The 9,982-nt window shown below is 35.2% G+C and overlaps 1 protein-coding gene across 1 annotated transcript in view; it reads left to right on the top strand.

Annotated features, from left to right (window-relative positions):
• Positions 1-134: 134 nt before the first annotated feature.
• Positions 135-9,982, top strand: part of SRP72 (signal recognition particle 72) — a 30,469-nt gene continuing 20,621 nt past the window's right edge. Inside the window, exons 1-8 of the mRNA XM_017658414.3 lie at positions 135-252; positions 2,108-2,228; positions 3,575-3,698; positions 4,833-4,976; positions 5,060-5,171; positions 6,716-6,747; positions 7,939-8,063; positions 8,149-8,206. Coding sequence (XP_017513903.2) covers positions 144-252; positions 2,108-2,228; positions 3,575-3,698; positions 4,833-4,976; positions 5,060-5,171; positions 6,716-6,747; positions 7,939-8,063; positions 8,149-8,206 — 825 coding nt within the window. The 5' untranslated portion in view covers positions 135-143. The remainder of the gene's footprint in view (positions 253-2,107; positions 2,229-3,574; positions 3,699-4,832; positions 4,977-5,059; positions 5,172-6,715; positions 6,748-7,938; positions 8,064-8,148; positions 8,207-9,982) is intronic.

Genomic DNA, 9,982 nt, shown 5'->3' with positions numbered 1-9,982 from the left:
GCGGTCTCTGACGCTAACGCAGGGATAAGGATGCTTCGGACTGCTGTACGCTTAACAGCCCCCAATTTCCTCCTTCATTGGCTGCTTCCGACATTCTCTTCCGGGGCAGAGGTCGTCCCGCCCCCGCTCGCGTCTTCTTCAAGATGGCGAGCAGCGGCGGCGGAGGGGTGTCGGTATCTGCGCTCTGGAGTGAAGTGAACCGTTATGGCCAGAACGGCGACTTCACGCGCGCTCTCAAGACTGTCAACAAGCGTAAGTGTGGGAGCAGGCGCCGGGGCGGCCCGGGCGGGCAGGAGAATGCGGCCCCTTCCCGGAGCGCGCGACCACCTCCGAGTCGAGTCGGGGAGGGGAGACTCGTCACCCACCTTGTCCGCGGCCGCCCACAGATAGAGTCGCGTATCCAGAGGGCGCGGAGCACAGCCCTTGGGCTTCACCAAGCCCGCGCTGGTCCCGGGTTGCGTTTCCGCCACGTGTACTTCCCTCCTTACCCGCCGCGGGAGTGAGGGAGGGTTTTAAAGCGACCGCAGCTCCCAGCGCCTCTTCCAAACTGTTTTCTTATTTGACTCCTGTTTTCACGCTTTCTTTTGCAAATGTTCCACATGGCTTCTTTTCTCCCTCCTTGTAGCGGAGTGATCGAGACTGCATAGTTGAGCGAGCTTGTTATCTAGGGCCGCAGTGAGGGGAGGAATCTGCTTGGGACTCATAATTTAGTGATGGAATCGCGTGGAAGCTGTTCACTCAGGGCAGATGGAAGGGCTGGATCTGGATGTCAGGCCTGTCATTTCTCCAGAGGGTATCTGTCCGGAACCTTTAGACAGGAAAATGTGTGTGTGAAAGCACTAACACTTGAAATAACGTCGGAAGAAAAATTTGGCCTATTTTTTGCCTCGTAACAGATCATTTCGAGTAAACTGCCTTAGTTGTGAAGTTTACTCATACTATCTTTATCCTTTGCTATGTAAGTGTGATATGACCAAGCTTTATAAAGCTCTCTGTAACATGTTAATGTACTGAATTCTTCTTTGCTGAAGATGCAGCCTATGTCTCATAGATTTGGAAATGTAAGTACCAAAACAGAATTTGGCTGTTTAAAGCAGTAATAGCACACAAATTATGTTAGTAACATACAAGGCTTTATAAATAATTTTCAACAACCTATTGCTGGGTTAATATGACAAGGAGTGATTGTGCCCTCAATGCTTTTTTTGGTGATTTCAGACATTAAAGAAAGTAACTACTAATTAGAATTATTTGATTCTTAAACTCGTTTTGAATTAACTTTAGCCTTTGGCTAGGCCTGCAGCCAATACCACTCAGCAGTAGTGTATTCAGTATTTTACAGGAATTATTTAATCAACAGAAGCTGTCAGTTTGCTTTTCAATACATATTTTCTTCAGTGGTAGACATTGCTTTATTTCTTAGAACTGGATTCCTGTAGTTGCCCAGGCGCATGGGTTGACACTGAACAGCTGTTTAGCAATGAAACTTGGCTGCCCGAGTCTTCCCTTGTACTTCCCTTTGGTCATCTTACGTGAAAGGAGAAGATTTGAATGGTTTTGGAAATATTGCTGGCAGGATAAATTGTGTTTTATGGATTTTTCCAAAATATTCTCATTTAATATTGGTAACCTTGTAAAATAAGTAATGCTTTCATAATCATTGCAGATCAGAAAACAGATTTTGCAATTAAATGGCTTGCCCAGAATATCAAAGCATTTTGTGACAAGCTTGTACTCAAACCTAAGAATTTGCTTAGAAACTGTACATGAAGTCTTCTTTCCCTGTGAAGTAATGAAATACGTAGGATGTAGCATGATGTACCAAGATGAAATCGCTGGAGGCAGCTTCTTTCTTCATTTTGCACTTTTTTTTTTTTTTTTTGGTACATGCATCGTGGGAATCTATCCCATTGAAAATCTTAGTAAATTATAATTCTTATGACCACTTCTTAAATTAAAAAAAGATCAGTCTTTTTTTTTTTGAAATTCTGACTAATCATTGCTGCAATTAAGTTAGAAATGTAGCTTCCTGAGGGCAGGGGTGGGAACGTTTAGTAAAAATGTGGAGAATGTATTTAAAAACTGCTTTCTGAAAATTGTTCTCTAGTACTGCAGGTTAACAAGGATGATGTAACTGCCCTACATTGTAAAGTGGTATGCCTTATCCAGAATGGAAGCTTCAAGGAAGCCTTGAATGTCATCAATACTCACACCAAAGTGTTAGCCAAGTAAGTGATTCAGTTGGTTTTTTGTGCAGTTATTAGAAACATATTCTTCATAGCTATAACCATTTTCATGTTTTTCTTCCAGTATTCAGTGATTTTTTTTTTTTTTAATCTTTTCTTTCCTTCCTTTTTTTCTTTTGCTTGCCAGTAGTGTTTGGGACACTGGAAGAAGCAATAGTAACTTTGTTCTTTTCTGCCTTAGGTAGCCTTTTCTTTGCCCCTGTCTTCCCTTGAACCACTGAGAAGGAGGTAAACTGTGGAGGGATGTGGAGCATAAATGTAACAAGTTCTTGGAGGACATAGCACAACTCACCAGAAGTTGAATTAGGAAAACAAAGCCATAGAAGCAGAACATGTAGGATAGGGATGTATAAGTAGAGAGAGGTCTCCAGGATGGTATGGCAGTCCTGTGTAGGTAGGTCGTCCTCTCTGCCCACCTACTTTGAGAATTGCTAAGGTGAATGCGATTTTAGGCCAAGATCTTTCAGCGCCAGAGTTCTTTAGCAGTTTTTAGAATATATAGTGGATTATTTTGTTGTTAATCTTCTTTCAATTATTTATATCATTTCATGAAATATGAACTTATATTCTAAATTGTTACTGTAATTTGATTTTTCTTCCTAGTTAGGCCTCAGCTCCAAAAGAAATGTGTGTTGAAATGAAGTTTGCAGTGTATTTATTCTTCAGTGAGATCGTAGTTTGTAAGGTGCAGAACAGTATATAGTATACTTCTTTTTGTATAAGAAAGGAAGACATAAGAATTTATATGTGTATTTTACTGTATAAGTAAAAATTTGATAAATATCATGAGTTATGGTTGAAACAAAATAAATTTTGGGTGTCACATTAATGTAGCTGAATGTTTGAGTCAATGTAGGTAAGTACTGTTTTTGCAGTTGTGTTTACCACTTGTTAGGTTATGAGTGCTATCTTAAGATTTCTAGTTACTTTGCTTATCAATTGCTTCTTGAACAAATTAAAAAAGCAGCTTTATATGGCTTACTATTTGATGAGATTTTAAAAACTTCTATAATCTGTTTAAAACAGTTTTAACATTGTGTATATAGACTATTATTTAACTAATCCATGATTTCATTCTTAAATGTTTATTTCAAAAGGCCATTAATTCTAGTAAGAATATCCATGAAAGCAAGAGAAGGTAGGGAAATGAAGATAGTATTTTTGGCTATGGCCTGATTTTCAGACCTGCCACTAACTGTCAATTTCCTCTTCTATTGTTAATGGGGATTAAATAACAATATAGATGAAGTGCTTAGAGCAGTGTTGGGCATATAGTGGGTGTTCTGTGATGTTAGTTGATAATCTGATATTGTTTCTTTCCTTTTCAGTAACTCTCTTTCCTTTGAGAAGGCATATTGCGAGTACAGGCTGAACAGAATTGAGAATGCCTTGAAAACAATAGAAAGTGCCAATCAGCAGACAGACAAACTAAAGGAGCTTTATGGACAAGTGGTAATTACTGCTTTAAAATACCTGTTGACAATTTTCCTGAGTGAGCATGACTGTAGTGTAGCAAGGAGTAGGGATGAGGAACCTCAGCCCATCCTGATACTCCACAAAATTGGCCACCAAACTAATTCTTGAGGTTTGAACATATTCCCTCTTCTTGATCTTTATATAAACAGCTTCATATATAAGAGTTCTATGAAAAAATTCCTTCTCAGGGCGATTAAAAAGTTAAGAAAAGTAAGAACTATCCTATTAAATTTGGATTTTATAGTTGTAAAGATAAAGGCCAATGAACTTATAAATCTACACAGTTTTGAAATTGTATTTCTTTCCTAGTTTTCAACTGGTATTCTAAGGTTAAAATAAAGTAATTCATGATGGATAAGAATTTGGATGAAATCAACTGGTTCATGAAATCCCTGATAATATCTTACTCTAAAAGGGTTTTGAGACATATAATTAAGCCTATATTACTATTAATGATGAGAGGACAGAAGTGCTATATTACAGATTTGTAAAATGTCAGGTTAGGGCAAATAATGTTGTATTGAATGTATTGACCCCAAGGGGTAGTATGAGTTTAACAATAAAAATGGGTTGAAGAAAGATTTGGGCAAGTTCATGGATCGTGTATCTATGTTTTGCATGCTTGATACTACCCTATGGATAACCAGTTTCTGGGAAAAAGAAAATGAAGATTGCAGTGAACTTCTGGGAAATATTAAATCCTTTTGTTAATATCTAATTTTGTTCCTGTTTACTAGAGCTTAGCAATTCTTTGGTGTAGGGGAAATTTTTTTCATTATAACTCAGATTTAAGGTAACAGGGTGATTTCTATAGAAAGATTTTCTTTCACAGCCCACTTAGGCACTTAACTAACCTCAGGAAGGAGGTAGATACAATGACTTTTCTGACTGAATCATCTGCAAAATAGAAGAGATTTGTTGCAAGTAGCTTTTTTAAAGTATTAGTTGCACACAAAACTAATTTTAGAATTATAAAGGAAAAAATAGTTGATTGCCCATGTTATGCTAGCTTAGTTTCCTGCTTAGAGTGTTTCCAAGAAGAGTTTGTATGATGTTAGAGACATAACACTACATTTGCCTTGTCTTCTGATTTGTTAATTGTCTTTTTAGTTGTACCGGTTAGAACGCTATGATGAATGCTTAGGTGTATATAGAGATCTCGTCCGGAACTCCCAAGATGATTATGACGAGGAGAGAAAAACAAACCTTTCAGCAGTTGTTGCTGCTCAAAGCAACTGGGAAAAAGTGGTTCCAGTAAGTATCCCTGTGTATATATATATACGGCCATGAAATAATATTCTTGTCTAGTGTTTGACTGCTATTTTGCTCCATGGCAGGAGAACTTGGGCCTCCAAGAAGGCACACATGAGCTGTGCTACAATGCTGCATGTGCACTGATAGGACAAGGCCAGCTGAACCAGGCAATGAAAATCCTACAAAAAGCTGAAGGTTAGATGTTTATTAAAATTATATGTAATTGTAATGTGTGTATTAGCAAAATTTATCCAAAAATTGCATTTGACCTTTTTGAAGTTTTTAAATGGAAATATTGGTGCATTTGGGATTTCTCAAAGTTCACCTAGCCTTTCTCTTTGCTTTTTGACCATATCTCTTCTCTATTTCTGTTTAAGCCCTAATTCAGATGATTAGTCCAATTTTATCTACACCAGACCTTAAAGTTTGAATTTTGAGGTTTTTGAAAAAGTTACTATGAAAGTACAATTTAAATTTAAATTGAGTTAATCTCAAGCACTTTTCAGTAGTACATGGCAAATAATATAAGCACTCAGTAAATATTGGTTATTATTATTAAACTGGTACTCAAGTATAGTAATAATATGGTGTGCATATGTGTGTGCATGTGTACACATTCATACACTACATTTATACATTTAATATTCAAGCACATTTTAATTATATTTAGTATGTTTCCATATGCAATAGTTACATGCTTTGAAGTGTTTAATTAAGAAAAACAATTTTATTAGAGAACTTAACTTTGGTCTCAAGTCCTGAAACATTTAGACTTCTGTATTCACTTTCCTTGGAAGCTATGAAAGTGTTACAGGGACTATAGTAAATGCTCAGGGGGAAAAAAGGTGGAGCAGAGTCTGTTTTAAGTGATGAAGTTAAAACAAGAGCAGAAGTTAGAGTACCACAAGAAGAAAAACATGTTTGAGAATTACAATTTTTTGATCATACCCAGTATAGGTAGTATTATGTCTACCTATAGAGGGCATATCTATACATTGCAGGTTTGAGTAAAAAGGCTTGGCAGTGGACAGTTTGTTGATGTGAAGCAGATTTTAAAATTTGCAAACCCTTTGATCAGAATTTCATTTCTAGAAATTTCTTTTAAGGAAACAGTTGGATCATTTTACCTGTGTGTCTTTTGAATGCTAATTGAGAGATGTTCATAGAAAAAATTCAAAAATATCTTACAAGTTTCTGTCTTATTAGAGGATTGGCTAAATCTTATTATAACTACAAATAGATTACCATGCAGTCATTAAGAATAAAAATAATGTAGATCTCGATTTATTAATACAAAAAAGATATCCACAGGATATTAAGAGTGGGAAGGGAGGTTTCAAAATAGTATTTAGGATATCCCACTTTTAATTAAAATGCAGCTGTGCATTTACATTTAAAAGAAGTAAATGCTAATAGTATTTCTCAGGGTGGTATGATTATTGTCTTTACTTTTATACTTTTCTGTAGTTTTTGCAATCAACATTTGTTACATTTATATTTTTTAAATGACCTTTAAAAATATTTTAACAGATCACAAATGAAAGAATAACAAAGAGCTAGAATAATCAGGGACTGATAATATTTATATAATATAGCTGATGCTAACAATTAATTTTTAATTTGCTTGTTGTTAAAATTATCTTGAAATTTGCCCAAGAATTTAGTTCTTGTTCTTTGAGATGGTGAAAGGAATAGAAGTTATCCAGCAATGTCAATTTTAAAACCATTTTTTCTTATAGATCTTTGCCGTTGCTCATTATCAGAAGATTCTGTAAGTATTCCATTGTTGTTAAACCCAAATATTACACTTCCAACTAACAAATTTGTAGGAGGCTTTATTGTAGTATTTTTTGACTTTTGGGAATAGATTCATTAAATAGGAATCACCATAGAAACCCTTTTGATCAGTTACTTGGTGAAGTCTCTTAGGGTAAGAAATTATGACACAAAAATTTTTGTATGATATGCCTTACCCATTTTATTTTAAATTCACATAAATATAAATTCATTCTCTTGTTTTAGATGTAGGGCTCAGGTCTTTGAGGATGGGTCTTTTCATAGGAATTTCCCGCATATTTCTTATGTAGCCCATGCATAAGCCAACAGTTGTGATTTCCAGTTTTGTTTTGATTTTTTAAAGCACAGTATCTTAAAGACAGTTGTGAAATAGTTTCATTACAGCATCCTTACAGATGTTAGCTTTTCCACCAGTCTTTTACTGTTTTTTGCTCACACCTAGACAGTAATTTAGAGCATTCAACATAGTTTCCATTGAAACAAGTCTCCTTTCACACTGTAACACTTCATTAAGTTTTATCATTAGCTTATCATACACAACTGGCATAATGGGATTGGAAAAATTGCAGGAGTGCTAGATGTGGTAAAAAGAGAGCAGCTTCCTAACTTTGAACATTCATTGTATGTCAGTCAACTTTTCCGGAGGGGATATAGATTGATCTGAAGTGTCAATTAAGAGAGCTGCTGGTTTAATTACAGAAGTAATTTGTAATTTAACTACAGAAGTAGTTTCAGCTTTTGAAGTTCTTTGTACAGGGATAGTTAGAATTTTTTAATACTTGGTTTACTTATAGTAGAATTAAAAAGCATTTAAAAAATATGTTTTTATGAGAAAATTGTTTCCAGAATTTAGTGGTATCATTGTAAAAATAATTAAACCTGCTTGCTGATTTATTTTTTTTTTTTAAGATAGTAATAATGATCTTTGAATGGTATTCCTGAGTTTGTTGCCATGCTCTTCTAGGATCTGTCTTTGTGTCATTCTCGTTTAAACGTCCCTCTTTTGGTCGCACTTCCTACATTTAAATGAATAGACTCTAAGGGAAAGTTTCTGAAAATGATATGTCCTTTTTAGAATTATGTATCTTTTAAATGTTCGGATTACTAGGTAAATATGTGGATCAATTTGGAGAATTTATAGAAAATAGTTTCTTCTTCTGCTTAGGATGGTACTGAGGAAGACCCACAGACAGAGCTGGCCATCATTCATGGGCAGATGGCCTATATTATGCAGCTTCAGGGTCGTACAGAGGAGGCTTTGCAACTTTACAATCAGATAATAAAACTAAAGTAAGTGCATACTAAAATTAAATGTCTTTTATAAGGTATGAGGTTTCTTTTTTAAGGTTTGTTCCTTTTTGACTGTTGTTCACAGGCCAACAGATGTGGGATTGCTAGCTGTGATTGCAAATAACATCATTACCATTAACAAGGTATGGAATATCCATGGCTTTCCTATCCTTAACATTTTACCCTGAAAGCATATTACCTCAGCTTTGTCCTAGGATAAGTGTTCTTTTTTCCATGACAAAATATTTGTAGCAAAATCACAGTGGGGAGTATTATTTAACTCTCAGAATGATAATGATTCTACAGAGTATATTCAAGAAATAAAAATATTTTGTAGTTACAGACCCTGGACTTTAAAATCTTACCCTTTGCCCAGCTTATAATAATGTGGAGAATCTCTATTTGTTAGAGGCATAAATTATTTGGACTCCAAATCTTGAAAAAAAAAAATCTTTCAGTGTAAGCATGTTTTCACATGATTTTTTCATCTAGTGAGTTTGAAAATGCAAATTTTATGTGTAACTTTTCTTTCCAGTGGTTTCTATTTTGGGGTGGGGGAGGAGAGACATGGGCAGGTTCTCTCTCACTTTGCTCCGCCCCCCAACCCAACTGTAAAATATTATGAGTATATATATAGAGAGAGAGAGAGACAATCCTAAAAATACTAGTCAAATTAACCACCATTTGGAACATTGTTTCAATGGAAAAATACTTCAAGTTCAGATTTGAAATGCAAGTCAGGAGAAGATAAGAAAAGTAACTTTTGATTTCTCTTTATATGCTATGATATGGCATTTTTTATGTGCCATCTTATTTCATCCTTACAATTACCCTTTTAGGTGGCAGTACTTGTCTCCAATTTATAGGAGTATAATCTGAAGCTGAATGAGTTAAGTGATTTGTAGAATGTCACAGAAGTACAACTTGGATTCATACGCAATCTCTGACTTGAAAGTGTGTGCTTTTGGTCCTTCATGGTACCTCTCTCCCTGTATAGCAGAAATTCAGAGGATACCCAGACATGGGGTAATGGTGGGGGTTATTGTTACAGGATGTTGCAGGCCATTGGCATGGTTTAGGTTTCCGAAAATTCATGCTAGCATTTGAATCTCAGCAACTATATTTACCTGACTATGTTATGAGTGATTTGAAATGCTAGTGAGGACAAATTCTTTTTATCTGATATGTAATTGTGGGGAGGAGAGTGTGTGAAATACTATGTTAATCTTAATGTAATTATACACTCATCTTTCTTCAGTCAACAGGCATTTATTTCTGACTTTTTATTCAAAGTAGTGCTTCATGCAATAGGTAATGCAAAAGAAAAATGAAACATGGTCTTAATCATTACATAGTTAAAGAATCTAATTCTTACATTGAGAAAAATTATGCATATTTAAATTTCTTGTCTCTATACTTTATAATTACAATATGTGGTAAAAGAAAAGATCTTTGGTTGGCAAATTTGAGCTTACCTTTGGAGGAGGGATATAGTTTAAGGTTAAGCAACAGCATAAGCAAATGAACATATGAAACAATATTTATGCCTTGGGGGAAGCGAGAAAACAGAAGATACATGCTGGCTAGTTAAAAAAAATAAATGGTTATTTTTAATGATATCAAGGTATGGGAGGCCTTGAAAATGAAATTTTTTAATATGAGTGCCATGATAGCAAAGTTTAAGAGAAATCTGGCAGTGGCATGCATGATGAATTGAAGTATTAAAATAGTGATATAGGAATACCAACTAGAAATACGGTTTTTTGAGAACTAATTTATATGAAAGCCAGTTTCTTACTGTACATTTAAAATAATTTCATATTTGTTTTGAGCTTCACACTCAAAAATAATTTATTTTAGATTTCTTCTTTGCATTCTTTTAGTCTTTAAACTGGTAGAAGACCTGATTTAAAAACACA

Source organism: Manis javanica, chromosome 5 (genome assembly GCF_040802235.1).
Source record: "Manis javanica isolate MJ-LG chromosome 5, MJ_LKY, whole genome shotgun sequence".
NCBI classification, from domain to species: Eukaryota; Metazoa; Chordata; class Mammalia; order Pholidota; family Manidae; genus Manis; species Manis javanica.
Note: the sequence above shows the minus strand (reverse complement) of the source record. Positions and strands in the feature narration are given on the sequence as shown.